Source organism: Hydractinia symbiolongicarpus, chromosome 13 (genome assembly GCF_029227915.1).
Source record: "Hydractinia symbiolongicarpus strain clone_291-10 chromosome 13, HSymV2.1, whole genome shotgun sequence".
Classification (NCBI taxonomy): Eukaryota; Metazoa; Cnidaria; class Hydrozoa; order Anthoathecata; family Hydractiniidae; genus Hydractinia; species Hydractinia symbiolongicarpus.
The window spans coordinates 7,227,923-7,242,475 of NC_079887.1; the positions used below are offsets into that span (position 1 = coordinate 7,227,923).

At 31.7% G+C, this 14,553-nt stretch overlaps 1 protein-coding gene across 1 annotated transcript; it reads left to right on the forward strand.

Annotated features, from left to right (window-relative positions):
• Positions 1 to 55: 55 nt before the first annotated feature.
• LOC130622985 (A-kinase anchor protein 10, mitochondrial-like) lies at positions 56 to 12,773 on the forward strand. The gene is made up of 12 exons (XM_057438455.1): positions 56 to 1,215; positions 4,212 to 4,276; positions 4,425 to 5,076; positions 5,357 to 5,455; positions 5,682 to 5,763; positions 6,089 to 6,212; positions 7,801 to 7,943; positions 8,489 to 8,633; positions 9,283 to 9,506; positions 10,984 to 11,075; positions 11,255 to 11,307; positions 11,400 to 12,773. The coding sequence occupies exons 1-12, from the start codon at positions 1,140 to 1,142 to the stop codon at positions 11,472 to 11,474; spliced, it is 1,830 nt and encodes a 609-aa protein (XP_057294438.1). The 5' UTR covers positions 56 to 1,139; the 3' UTR covers positions 11,475 to 12,773.
• The last annotated feature ends 1,780 nt before the right edge of the window (positions 12,774 to 14,553 follow it).

Consider the following 14,553-nt stretch of genomic DNA (forward strand, 5'->3'; position numbering starts at 1 on the left):
AAAAGAGTGTAGTTTTTTATAAAAAGGTTGTGCAACTATATAAATTTTTGGCTGATAATATTTGCAGGTACTAATAAGCATAATTCCAGACAGAAATTAAGTTCTAAAAAAACTTATGCATTAGTTACATGAAATCTTATTGGTTGAGTAAGTCTGTTGTACCAGGGCCTCGTGCAAGTTTCATCCTCATATAAAAAAACGCTACAAGCCCTGTGATCGAGGTTGCATCTTTACCATTAAAATCACAGTCAAATCTTGTCTCAAATTTTTTTCCCCATTTTAGAACTATTTTGTGACTGGCTTTGTTATCATTACCTAATTTACTTTTACTCAATTTCTTGTTCTCCATTGTTAAAATTGTGACACAAAAGTTAATTTCACAGCTATATACCAAACAATATGTGCTTAGTTTTTTTATCTGTTGGATATTTCGCAATAATAAAAAAACTTTAAAACCCCAAAAATAAAATTTATGTGCAATACACTTTTTTATATATTGAGTTTCAATCCACGAATTTCTTGTTTGTCAGGCAAAGTTGATCTGTGAAAGACAATGGATGGCTTGCAGACCATTTAGTTTATAACTTGTGAAAGGATAGGTTTCAACATTCTTTGAAGACGTCATTAATCTGTCCATGGCTGTTTTTAAGAAACACATTACTTCAGATGGTTATAAATTTGGTATATAGTTTGGTCATCTTTAGAAAATGTAGCTGAACAAGATCATTATGGAGATAATAATATTAATGGCTCAAATTTGAAAAAAATTAGACCTAGAATTAAAAAAAAATTAGCAGTCAAAAGTCAAAAAGGTTATTTATATTATTATGACTGGACAAGAATAAGTATATAGTAAAATGCAATGAAAAAAAGGAAAAATTAAAAAACAGCAGTTGTGAAGTGTATAGTAGTAGTAGTAGCATTTTTAAATAACCTATTACTGTGTTAGTAGTGAATGTTTGTGATAAACAATGCATTGCGTTGAAGTATGCGATTTGTCAGCCTAAGGTTATTGCCTTTCATGCAAAACAAGAATCTGTGGGACATACAATGGACTCTGTGTCTGGTACATCTCCATGATTTTTTGGCTTGTTTTAATTACCCTATTTATTATTTGACTGTTTAGAAATAAAAAACAAATGAGTAAAAAAGAAAAAAGCAGTAGTTTAAAGGGGAGATGGCGACTGAAGAAAAAGAAGCCAAAAGATCCTTCAGGTAATTATCTCTCTTACATGCTAGCAGTGATTTTCCAATACACAACTTCAAACAGGATTTTAATGGGTTTCTGAGGGTAAAAATGAAGTTGATATTATAAAGCTGAAATAGTTGTTTAACTAGTGATGCAAACAATGTGTGTATCCTAAGTGATGGTGTTGTAAGTAAATATTTAAGAGGGCTGGGACAAGTAAAGGAGTACTTGGTATGATTTCTTTCATGCTAATTAATTTACCTCTTTACATTGATAAGGTTTAAATAAGCGTTTCTTCATAATAGGTCTAAAATTACGGATAAAAAATGCTAGGATTGCTATTCCTAGATAGATAGAAATTGGACATTCAGCATAATTAAATTTGAGAAAAAATGCAAATATTACGAGATTTTTTGTGTCCATCATTGTTTTTCTCTTTGGGATCTCTTTATACCTAAACATGAATTTTTTTCTGTCTATAAATGTACTGTGGCCATGTATAGGGTACTTTAGGGATAATTTAAATTTAAAGTAGTGCAATGAATGTAAAATAAGGATAGATCAGGAAACAAAACAAAAAAGAATACAAATGCAAATACAAGTAAAATGTAAAAGTAAATAAAAATAAAAAAATAAAAAATAAAATATGAGTGAAAAAACTTATAAACTTAGTTCTGACATTGAAAACGTTTTTGTTTTATATTCAACTAAAACAGAACCAATATTTACAACAAAAATTGCAAGTGGAGGTGCGTTGCTATTACTGTAAAAACACTTGATAAAAAAAACAAAAATAGTAATGTTTGAACACGAAAAAGGTTTCTTCTGCCACAGCAAGGGAACTGGTTGCACATATGATTTATTTTCAATCTAAAGTTTTGGGCTATTTAGAAAGAGAATCTGAAAAAGATCATAATGGAGATAATATTATTTGGCCAAAAACTATAGAAGAAAACTAGAATTAGAAACAGTTGTGCTGGATTTCTTTTATCTTCAAAAATAAACAGCAGTTATAGTATAATACTAGCCGAATTCCTGTAGAAGAATCCACTGAATCTCTTATTAAACCGATGAAAGGGATACCATACAAAAACATACAACACAGTAATTTGAATTTTCAAAACTCACATTTCAACCTCGACCCGGGCTCTTTGTCTCTTTTATAACAGAATGGCATAAATAAATAAGCCCTGGGATCGAGGTTGCTTACAATCTGCACTATTCTATGTTTATAAACGCTGAAACAAAAAAAAATCTAAGTATGTGCAACAAAAAAAATTAAAATAAAAGAATTATAAAATAAAAATGGAAAATGTCCAAAAATATCAAAGATGTATAACAACCATTATGTAAAAAGCGGAATACGCCAAAACTATAAACTTTCTTTGTCATTCCAGAAGTACACCAGGAAAAAAAGGATACCAAACATTAAAAAAAATCCAACATTTTTTGTTAACTCATACAAAATCAGCTATTCAGTCTGTTGCATACGGCAAACCTTCCAAAGTTATACTCAAAATATAAGAAATTAATAGTTGAAAACACATGAAAAAGAGAAACAAAAAACTTGAATCATTTGGTATATTGTATATCTACAGAAATATTTCAATCCAAAATATTAAAAGAACAGTTTACTTTAACAGACCCAAACTTATAATCAAGAAAATCACGCATAAAATCAAAGAAAATAACAATGCAGCGTTTTCGAATTTAAGAATCAAATATTATTCAAACGATAACAGATGTAAACATTGATTTAGTTTAGAAAGTTTAGGTTTTAGGTTTAGGTTTTTTATAATGACATCAACACTGAATCACACAGTCTGTAGTATTAAAAACAGTAACCACGAAAAAATAACTTTTTACAGTTTATGTAAATTCTTCTCTAGGGTATACACAGTGTTTTTATAAGAATAGTGTGTTTTAGTTTCAGCCTCTGTTCTTAACTTTTTTGACAAATGCTATCCTCATTATTCTCAATATGTTCTTAACATGACCATGGCCTGAAAATATATAATGCCTTAATAAAATAAAGCATGCTATAAGTTACTATAGCTAGCTAATGACAATTCTACTACATGTAACGGCCCATTGCTTAGACACAAAAAAGTTTAGTTCGTTTAATATACAATAAAAAAAGTAAACTTTTAATCAATTTTGTGCGTCATACAAATGTTCATATTTAAATATCTAGCTCAGACATATTCTTAGGATATTCTAAAATTCTGACCCATTTTACAGATTTTATTCTTACAAAATAAGTGCTTAAAGAAAATATTTTCCGGCTCAAGACACAACAACAAACTTAATATTTAAGGGAAAAATTTAGCTCTGGAAGAAACGGCTAAAGAATCGTTATACACCCAAATTCAATTCTCTATCATATAATTTAGAGAACACACCTGCTCTTTCGCTTTCTCAGTAGTCCAATCGGTTTTTTACTTTGATAACTAATTTTTGCTTCATCCCAAAGAGAACGAATTGAAAATGTATAGCTACAATTGTCTGATGCATTTCCACATGGTAAACCGGGGTTAAAATGAAATTATTTCAACTGTAACGATCGAGAACGGCGCTGTAGCGTAAATGACAAATGGACCCCCTGTTTTCTCATTTAGCGGATTACTTATTTTTTTAGTAAACTTTAGAGTACAGCCACGCTATAAGAAAGTGACCTGTGAGTTGCGTGTCGTGGACTTAATATATATATAAGATTAATATATATATATATTAATATATATATAAGATTCAAGTTTTTCAATTTTCATTATGTATAAAATACAGCAAGATTATTTAAAAATTAACTATTTTAAGATTTGGTGTGACAAACATAATCTTAAATTTTGTCAATTTTTTTATGGAAAATTTGACATGTTTTGGGGTTAATGTAGATATAATTTAGGTATTTTAGTGATAGGTGTCTAACTTTATTATATGGAATGCCTTTTTGGCTTATTTGAAATATTTTGATAGGAACTTTGTTTATTCCTTTATTTATTTCACCTCTCTAAATTCATTATAGGTGATGTTGAGTTGGAGATATCTGACCTGAAAGAGCTTCTTGAATCGAGGGAGATAAATTTAAAAGTAAAGTCTCTTCTATACTTTTTCTGTCCTGTTTATATTATATAGATGTAATAATGCCTAATGCTAAAATTGGTATCTGCTATATAGGATTTCTTGCTTTTTACTACCTTTCAACATATTATATTGTTTTTTTTTGTTTTTTTTTCAGCCACGTGTCAATGTTTCAAAGTCTTCTAAGTTGTCTCCGTCATTGTTGGACATTTTAAAGAAGTCTGTTGCGCTGGGATATTTTCTTGACTTTCTAAAGGAACGAGATGAAAGAAATTTGCTAGATTTTTGGTTAGAAGCTGAGACATTTCGGATGATTTCAGAAAGTAAATACCGTCGAAGGAAACCTCGGTCAGGAAGTTCGATTTCTCGTAATTCGTCGGTAAGTGGCAGTCCAGCATTGTCAAGAACGCCTAGTTATTGTGCTGTTTCCAACAAAGATACCAATAAAAATGAAACATATAGGAACGATGAATTAAATAATACATTGACTTCAAATGATGATACTTGGAATTGCAGTTGTTCAGAGGATGGTGACAGTTTACCTGACTTCATCGTTGTGCCATCTAAAAATACCTACCAACCATGTTTATCAGAGAACACTGTACGGACTATTAGTGTAAACTCCATGCATCCGTCCAATCATGAGTGGAGTGAGCAAACTGACAATTCCGATTTCGCTAAACTAAACACTTGTAGTAGAACAAATTCTGCCCCAAATTTTAAAACTTCAATAAAAGCAAGTACCCTCCCTAAAGTCACAAAGTCGAGCACATCATTGGATGGATTTCGTCAAAGGGCAAGGACGAGAAGTCAGTATTTTTGTTTGTTTGTTTGTTTGTTGTTTTCATTTAAAAGTTGTTTTTTAAAAGAACATTAACATTAGAAATATTTCTGGTGTTTTTCTTCCTGAATAGGATTAATAAAATAGGGACACAGACATAAGTTTAAAGTGCAACTTAAGAAGAAGAGTACTGGCTTATTTTTATTCAACATTTCAATTATCTGTATTTATTATACAAGTCTCATTGCATGTCAATGCATTTCATGGATTATTCTCACTTTTTGTTTAATTTTATTTTTTATTCGCAGGTGCCATTGTTGATGCTGTTACAATATACTCCAAATATATTTCACTTAATGCCGAAAGTCCTATATTTTTACCAACACACAAACGACAAGAAATTGAAGGTAGAAAATACCTCTTTATCTATCAGAAACTTTGTTTCTGAACCAGTCATGGCTTCTAGAAACAAATATTTCAAGTATTTCATGGTGAAGTTAGACTTACCACATGCATAGCTTTGCTCATTTTATTAACATTTCTTATACTCATCAAGGTCAACCATGCACAAAAAGTTCTATTCAAAATGCTCCTGTTTGAAGATTTTGTTATAAAAAGAAATTGTGATTTTAGCCATCATATGCAAAGATAAGAATGCAATCGATGCAGATTGTTTTGTGGTTGCACAAGAATACTGTTTTGAAAAGCTCTCTAGGTTAGTGCAAATTACATCTTTCCATGTTATCATCAGTTTGTGAGTTTAAATATATTTTAAAAAACAATATTTACCAACTTAAGTAGCATTTTAACTGTCCAATTACTTTATATGTGTATGCATTTTCTTTAACCATCTAGCTACTTTTTGTTAAACAAAAAAAGATTAAAGAACAATAATTTCTCTTTTTTTTTAATAAGTTAAAGCATCCTTAAGGGAGATAAGAAAGATTCCTTTTCCGACATATTCTTGTTGACAATTGCTGAGTGCGTGTTTGAATGAAAGAGGCTAGACTATTTAATTTATTGCACTGTTTTTTTTTTAGCCTTCATAGAGAATTTCTACACACAATTAATATGATCATGTATCAGTTGAAAATACTTGACGAAAATCAAATCCGTTTACAGGATGTCTTATATAATGGAACAATCTTCTTCTATTTTATGGAGGTATGTTCAATCTCTATTTGTATCCATTTGATAATGACTGCCAAATGATTGAATTTTTTTTTTTTTTTAAAAAACTTTTCTTAGTAGAAACTTGGACAGATTGCCTTTCAACGAATTGTTTAAGGAGATATTATGTCTTAAACCCATCTATCTTGGGATGGATGGGTTCCCACGTGGTAGATGACATCAGTTATTATAACCTTAAGTTGTTTAACCTCAGACTTATAAAGCCCTATGCTATGACTTAACTAATTTTAATTGTATGTTTGTTTTGTTCCAAAGAAAAAACTAGTTATTTGGGTACAATTTCTCTTCATTCAGCTGTGTTGTTTTGATTTTGTTAACCATTTTTAATTGCAGAGTTATGCGAAATGGACCTGAAAAACAAACTGCAATATGCTTTTGTAAAACGAAATATAAAAACTTATAACATTATATAAACCAAGAATTTAATTGGTTATCAAAAAAATGTATAAAAGACTATACCATTCTAACATGTGAAAAACTGACTTTTGGGGACTCTTTAATTCAAAATGTTAGTTTAAAATCATATACGATCTATGTATGTTATTTCTAAACCAGATCTTTAGTATTAGTAGTATCACTATACTGACCCATCTTAGAACGTAACTCATTTATAGACAGGACGGGCCATCTTTAAGCGCATTGTCTCAGGTTTTTACATTCTGCCCTTTCAATTCAAACCAGTACCAACTTTTAACGTGCAGAGGCAGTATAATGCCTGCATCAAGACTTCCGATTTAATGTAAACTAACAAAGTGTAAATGCTAAACTTTTAAAATTTGATATGGTGTATTTAGCAAATTCCTTGGCAAGATATTTAGATTTTCATTTATAAGGCAACTTTTAACATTGTACAACATTGACGAAACTTGTTGCATAATTGAAGAGATTTTCTTAAAAACTTGATTGTTGTGCATGATCTTTGCAGTACTGAGAATATAAGATCCAGATTCTTAGTTATATACCTATACTACTAGTTATTTGTCAAGCTATTATTTACGTTTAAAAGTAATATTTGAGAAAATTATATAAACTTGATCTGTTATGTACTATTTGAGTGGCTAAATCACTTTGGCTAGTTTTGGGTGACTGAAATATTTTCACCTTTTGATTTAGAAATTTTATTTGTCAATTATTTCTCTGTTTAATGTTCAATTTGTAAGACAGGAGATTGGTTTAGCTATATTTGTAACTATAGGCATAATATCTTATTGTGGAATTTAAACAGGGCACATTGTCAACTGTTACATTTCTCTTTGGTCTAGAAAGTTTTGAGACTACAATTTAAAAAAACTAGAGAATTTCTTCACACAACTAATATAATCATGCATCAGGTGGGAATACTTATCTCTTTCTCCGTCACATTTGTCCAAGGTTGGACCTGGCCCACCAATAGTTGGGCTATGCCAACTGCTAACGCACTGGATCATCTTTTGACAAGCCATCCAGCCTAATCAACTTCAAACTTTAGGACTGATTGAAAACCCCTATAGGCAATGACCAACAAGATTTATATTTGATTTCTAAGTTCTTGCTTTGTAACACCAAACATATAACTGTTCAGTTCTTAGATCAAAGTGGATGTAAAGATGTTTTGGAATTTTATATGGCTGCTGAAAGTTTTGAAGAAGACATTGAAATACAACACTTGAATAATGAATATGAACTTGAAACTGCAGTCAATGATGCAATGTATCTATATGAAAGGTTGCTACAAATGTTATTTTTACCCTGTGTTTTTCTTATAGATTTATTAAGACACTTTTAACTACCACGTGACTTATCGCCCTTCTTTTATAAGGACCCTAAGTTAAATGAAAGCTTATCCTTTCGAATTTGACTTCATTAGATAGATTGAGATATTTTTAATTTGATAGAGAATTTAGAACTTTCTGCATTCAAAAATTTGGAGAAAATGTTTTCCTGTTTTATTTTGTTTTTTATTTGATGTGATGCCTTCCTGAATAACAACTTATTAGCAATATTGATTGTCATTCTGGAAGTACACAGCTAAACATACATCTTCTAATTTTCTTTCTGCAAAATAAACAGTCGTTCTTTCTGTAAAACACACAGTCAGACATAATTTTTTCTTAATTTCTTCAAAATACAAAGCTGATTTTAGTTTTTGTTCTGCAAAATACACAGCTGAACGTACTCTAATTTTCATTCTGCAAAACATGTACAGCTGAACGCATTTGATTTCCTGTCTGCAAAATACTCATCCCAACATTTATACGAATATATTTTAGGTACTTCTCAATGCGCTGTGAGAAACAATTAATACAAGATGATAAACTACGAATAGTTCTCGAGAATAATATTTGCAGAGAAGATGGTCCACAACCAAACTGTTTCTGTATACCTATGGCCTACGCATGGACGGTGCTAGCTGAGGTAAGCTGTGCACGTCAATATTATAACTTGTGTGTTCTTACCTTGGCCAGGGTTTGTACCCAAGATCCCCGTACTGGAGGTGAAAGCTCTACCACTAGTCTACAAGTCAGTCAAAATTGGAATTACATATTGGAACTATTTTCCTTCGATGTTATCTCGCTTTTGTGTAAACAATCTACTTCGGTACATTTGAGAAGGAAACAGAACTCTTTTGCGTTTATTGTGCTTACGAATTTGCTTGAAAGAAAGCCTTGTATAAGAAAAAATATATATTTGGTGTTTTTGTTGCCAGTGCTCTTTAGCTTGATATTTTACGCCATTTAGGGATGCTTTCACTGTGCACAGTTTTTTGTCTCTGTAGGTGAAAATGTTATAGCCCGTAACATGTTTATTCCGAAGCGATTTCTATGTATGGACACGTTATAACCGCAAAAATGTGTTGTTGTTTTTTGGCGGAATATTTGCACATATTCTAAAAATTTGTGGGATTGAGTTGTATTATAAGATAAGTGTGGTTAGTGTGTTTCTTGTGGATTTTTTTTTAAAACATTTGTGGACTTTATTATGCAGGTTTGACTTAAAAACAGAAATTTTTACCACCACCATTGGCAGTGCTAAACCTTTTATAAATAACATATTCGTTTTGTAGGTTTATCTACCGATGTTTTTATCGAGTGAAGTGTACCAAAGCTACCTTGAGCATCTTAGAAAGACAGTGCAAAACAAAGAAGACTTAAAGACCTGCTCAAGTCGCAGTTCCTTATCTGTTGATGATAATCTACCTTTGCTGGTTCATTCTGATTCCAAGCTGAATCTTTTTGACGATAAGGGGATTGATGAATTCTGGTTTAAACCACAACAACAAAATTCCAGGTACTTTTTTTCACTTTTCAGTTATTGTTCTTCAACTTGTGCCTTAAAATATTAGGTTGTATTAAAAAAGTTAGATCTTGAATTGAAGTTTTCGGTTATTATATTTGAACTGGTGTTTTTCGACATCTGAACATGCTATTTCCTAAAGATCTGATGTTTTAAGCCTCTCAAGTAGTTATTTATTGTTTGATTGTTCTCTGGCGCAATGAAGTGGTTAGAAATACAAAAAACTTATCATTCCTACTTCTATGATTTGCTGCATATTTTTCCCCTTTATTTTCCCATTGTAAAATTTTAAGTACTTTGCAGCGATATAATTCCTATTCTATGATTTGCTGCATATTTTCCCTTTCATCTCCCTATTGTAAAATTTTGAATACTTTGCAACGATATAATTTCTACTTCTATTAACTGCTGCATATTTTCCCTTTCATCTCCCCATTGTAAAATTTTGATTACTTTGCAGCGATATAATTCCTATTCTATGATTTGCTGCATATTTTTCCCCTTCATCTCCCTATTGTAAAATTTTGAATACTTTGCAGCGATATAATTCCTACTTCTATTAATTGCTGCATATTTTCCCTTTCATCTCCCCATTGTAAAATTTTGAATACTTTGCAGCGATATAATTCCTATTCTATGATTTGCTGCATATTTTTCCCCTTCATCTCCCCATTGTAAAATTTTGAATACTTTGCAGCGATATAATTCCTACTTCTATTAATTGCTGCATATTTTCCCTTCATTTTCCCATTGTAAAATTTTGAATACTTTGCAGCGATATAATTCCTACTTCTATTAACTGCTGCATATTTTCCCTTTCATCTCCCCATTGTAAAATTTTGAATACTTTGCAGCGATATAATTCCTATTCTATGATTTGCTGCATATTTTCCTTTCATCTCCCTATTGTAAAATTTTAAGTACTTTGCAGCGATACAGTAAAGAAATCGAACTATGTGAAAGTACTGTAATTGAGAAACCTGATTTTCTTGAATGACCACAAATTTTATGCTTCATTTCATTTTATCATTTAAGCTTTATTCTATGTATATCTTTTAAAGGATTTAATGTTAAGATGGTAGAAAGTTAAAAACGTTTTGTTGTATAACTTTGTAAAAATATTCGCACATGATTTACATCGTTTTTCTTGGGATACAAATTGTCTATTATATTTTTAACGTGCAGCTTTATTAATACAAGTAATGCAAAGAGACCACAAGCTTTCATAATGCTGGAACGAATTGTTAGGCTTCTCACAGCTCAATTAAATTTTGCGCATTCAACCTTTCTTAGAATTTAAATAGAAATAATTGAAATTTGTGAGAAATAATTTCGTCTTCGAAAAGGTTTTTTAATCTTATTGATGATATTGTTGTTTTAAACAAAATTAAACGCCCTAATTTTAATTTGGGTCAGGCGTAAAAATGAAAGGTGGCATGGTGATTGCAACCAAGATTTATTTCTATTCCAGCCGCCTTACACTTGGCCATATGAACGAGTTTGGAGTTTTCAGTTCTGAAATGGAACCTGAACCCTTCAGTGGTAAAGAAGCAGATTCTTCAGGTAAAGACATGAATTTTAAATCTTAAATAGCTAGTGCTTGATGCCATCAAAGGTGAAGGTCCTAAAATTATTGGCAAAACGGGTGCTTCATGCTATGAAGGATCAAGAACCAATCCGCTTTTGCTATTTTTTTTATGATTTTAAATAAAATCCTTTAAAGTTCTAAGTGTCTTGTTTAGTCTCAAAACTGGGAAAAGCCATGAAGAATCTTTTACGTGGTGAAACACAGCAGGTAAGATTTTAGTTGTAATAAGCAACCCTATTTTTCGGTGTGGCAGTGGCACAATCAACGAAACATGTCGTGTACAATAACTTTATTACTAGGAGACGGAGCAATTAGCTTGGGAACGTGCTCGTAAAATTATATCTGATATCCAAAAAGAAACACAGAATTCCTGACAAAGCGAGCAAGAATTTATTGTAGATGCAATGTATTTTTATATAGAAGTACCCATTCTTAGTTAAACGTGATTTTGAAAATCATTAGAAGAAATGTTAAATGTGTATTTGTGATATCGCTTAATCTTGGCTGGACCAAAGACTATTTTAATATTTAGGGAGACAAACTTCTGCATTTAGTTGTGTGGAAGCGGAGTCGAGATTCAACTTTGTTAATGTTCAACATTCAGTTTTTTATATAAAAAATATACAGACCTTTTTGTTCTAGTTTTCACCATGCACATAAAGTCTTGTTTTCATTTGACCGCATTTTTCGCTGTAGTGTAAAAAGCTTACGAGGGGTTTTGTTCGCTCCCATGCGCTTTGACAAGATTAGAGATTTTGTTCCCAATGTTCTTTAATATTAGCACCATTACCATTTTACACCTACGAACATATGGAAATGAATGTTATTTCTGTACATGACATTACTACACAATCAAGTGTCATAACGAAACTTTATCAATAAAAAATATGTGATTGTAAGTTTATTGGAAACTGTTATTGTTTTGGTACGAAATTGTTTCGTGTTTCTCGTATTCTAGCCTTGCACTAGAATTGCACTGTCAAGTAAAAGTGCTGATTTTTTTTGGTAACTCGTACACTTCGCTTCCATACGAAAACTAGACCCTTTACTAAGGGCGCCAGTACGTAACAAAATAGTAGAGGGGTATAATAATTTTGAGATAAAATGAATTTTATAGTAAAATATTCATCATGACTGTAAAATATAGAATTCATTAGATGTCTATTTGGTAATTGAGTAAAACTTTGATCAGTTCGCACCAATGTGATTATAAGTTTAAGAAGTTTCTTTTAAAGAAACTATAATTTTTTTTATTTTTTATGAAAGTCCAGTTTATCAAAACAGGATCATCCATGATATTTTTGTAGTACCATGGTTTATTTCCGGTACGATTTTAGTCCCGGTGTTCAATAGTCACTAATTCTTTTGTTCAAATTATACGTTGGTTTTATTTGTTGTGAAAATATATTTCAGTATATCTTGTTCGCCCTTTTTGGGCCCCCTTAAAGGCGTTAATTTTTGCAGAGTGTTGGCAATTATTATTGAAGTTTAAGCATGCGCAAGCGGCTTTCAACAAGGCGGGCTGAGCTGGGGCGGTTAGGATGTTTTTTGTTTAGTTTATTTTAAAAATTAGATTAATATAAATAAAATTTTACAGTTTTAAATCGTTTATACAAATATGTATTTTGTTTTATGTTTGTTCGATAATTTCAAAAATGTGTTTAGTTCTTCTCTGCTGGTGTTTTTTTTTCGGTTGACGTGAAATCCGTTTGCTGCAATTTTTTTTAGTTCCGTTAAAAGGATTTTAGCAGGAATCTTGTGCTATTTTTCCCCTACTTTTGCCGATTCAATGAAACAGAAAGTGAAAAGAAGCTACCAGACAACTATCAATCCAGTCAGTGTTAACCCCTTAGTGTCAAGCGGTGTCAATTTTTTAAAAAAATAAATCCAAACATAACTTTATTTTTACCAAATGATCTGATAAAAATATAAATTTCCTTGATGCAGCTACAATTCTGAATGGTTAGATATCATTCTCAAGAAAATATTTTTCGCACATTTCGCAAAGGTAAATACCTGCGAATAATTGTAAAATTTTCTGTGGCCGAAATTAAGTACCCGGGATATATTCCGATATCCCCGAATCGTGAAAAGCACCTACGAAAAACATATTCTGCCTCGCGCACTGTTAGGTCTTCTGCGGTCAGCAACTCTTGGTACGCCGCAGAGCTCTTTGAGATAAACCACAAAAGTAGCTGTGTCTCATAGAGCTTTGGGGACAAGAATAATTAATATGCGTATTTAATCTCAACCTGTAGAACCCAGAGGAAGAAAAATCAGAGACTGGTCATTTAATAATTATTCGCGCAACCTCGTTTAAATGACTATTTGCTACTTAATGACGCTCCGTAATAGAGCTGTCCCGTCAATATGCCATAGGGGTAAAAGAGCGCTGGGGACGAACTTGCAGTTTCCGTATCTAACAAAATTCCACAACTTATATTATTAAATTTATCGTCTGATATAAATTAGGTATATATTACATTTCCAAACAAAGTTGGGGAAAAGTTTTTTTTTTTAGTTTTGGGTAAAGCCGAAAAAGGCAAAACTCTGCCCAGATTGGCAAAACACGTTAATAAACCTCTTAACGATTTTTTCGTTAGCTATAACTCTCCCAACAGCTATAGCGTTTATCTCTTTGTGTCATTCCTGTCAATTTACATTCTCCTTTCGACCTTATAACGCCCAATCACGCAATATAACGCCATTACGGCATAAAACGCCCATCTGTTGTTTTTCCTTTTTTTGGAAATTTTTATGTAATAGCAGCTACAATAAGTAAATTATTTTTGTGCTTAAGGTTGTACAGGCTGAAACCTCGTCACCAGGGGCTTTTGCTTTATTGACATTGAGGCCGTCTTTGACATAGGCAATCAATCCTGGGGACGTACAGGCTGTCGACTCAAAACTTTAAATAAAAACATACATACAAAAAGCACGAGTTAAAAGTCTTGAATTTGACGTATCAGGAAACAACCAATGTTCCCCCTTTTTTTAAATTTTTGCTGATGTCAGATTATTAGCCACGTGGTCAAACATGAAAATGACGTTGCCAAATTTACTTCATTTTTCGCGAATTTTTTGTAACGAAATCACCAATACCTTTCGTTCCAAAAGTTCCATCAATTTTTAGTGGTCTAGTATTTAAATTCCTGGAGAAGAGGCTTTTGAAGAACATGTATAGCAAATGTTAGAATTCTGCACCTGCGACAAAACTACTGGTCAACGCAGTAAATGCAAGATCTAAAAAGAAGCTGAATTTTTTTGTTTATTTTACTTCTATGTTCGCAGGGATCATTTCCTTTTGTTTGTTAGGAAGGTGTGAATAGAAGCATACTTGCAACCTCTCTCGCAGGGTTTATTATGTTTCCTATATTTAGACGGACCATGCAAATATATAAAGATCTAACAATTCCTGGGGCTGAGGTTGGCATATTCAACTTCGTTCACGCT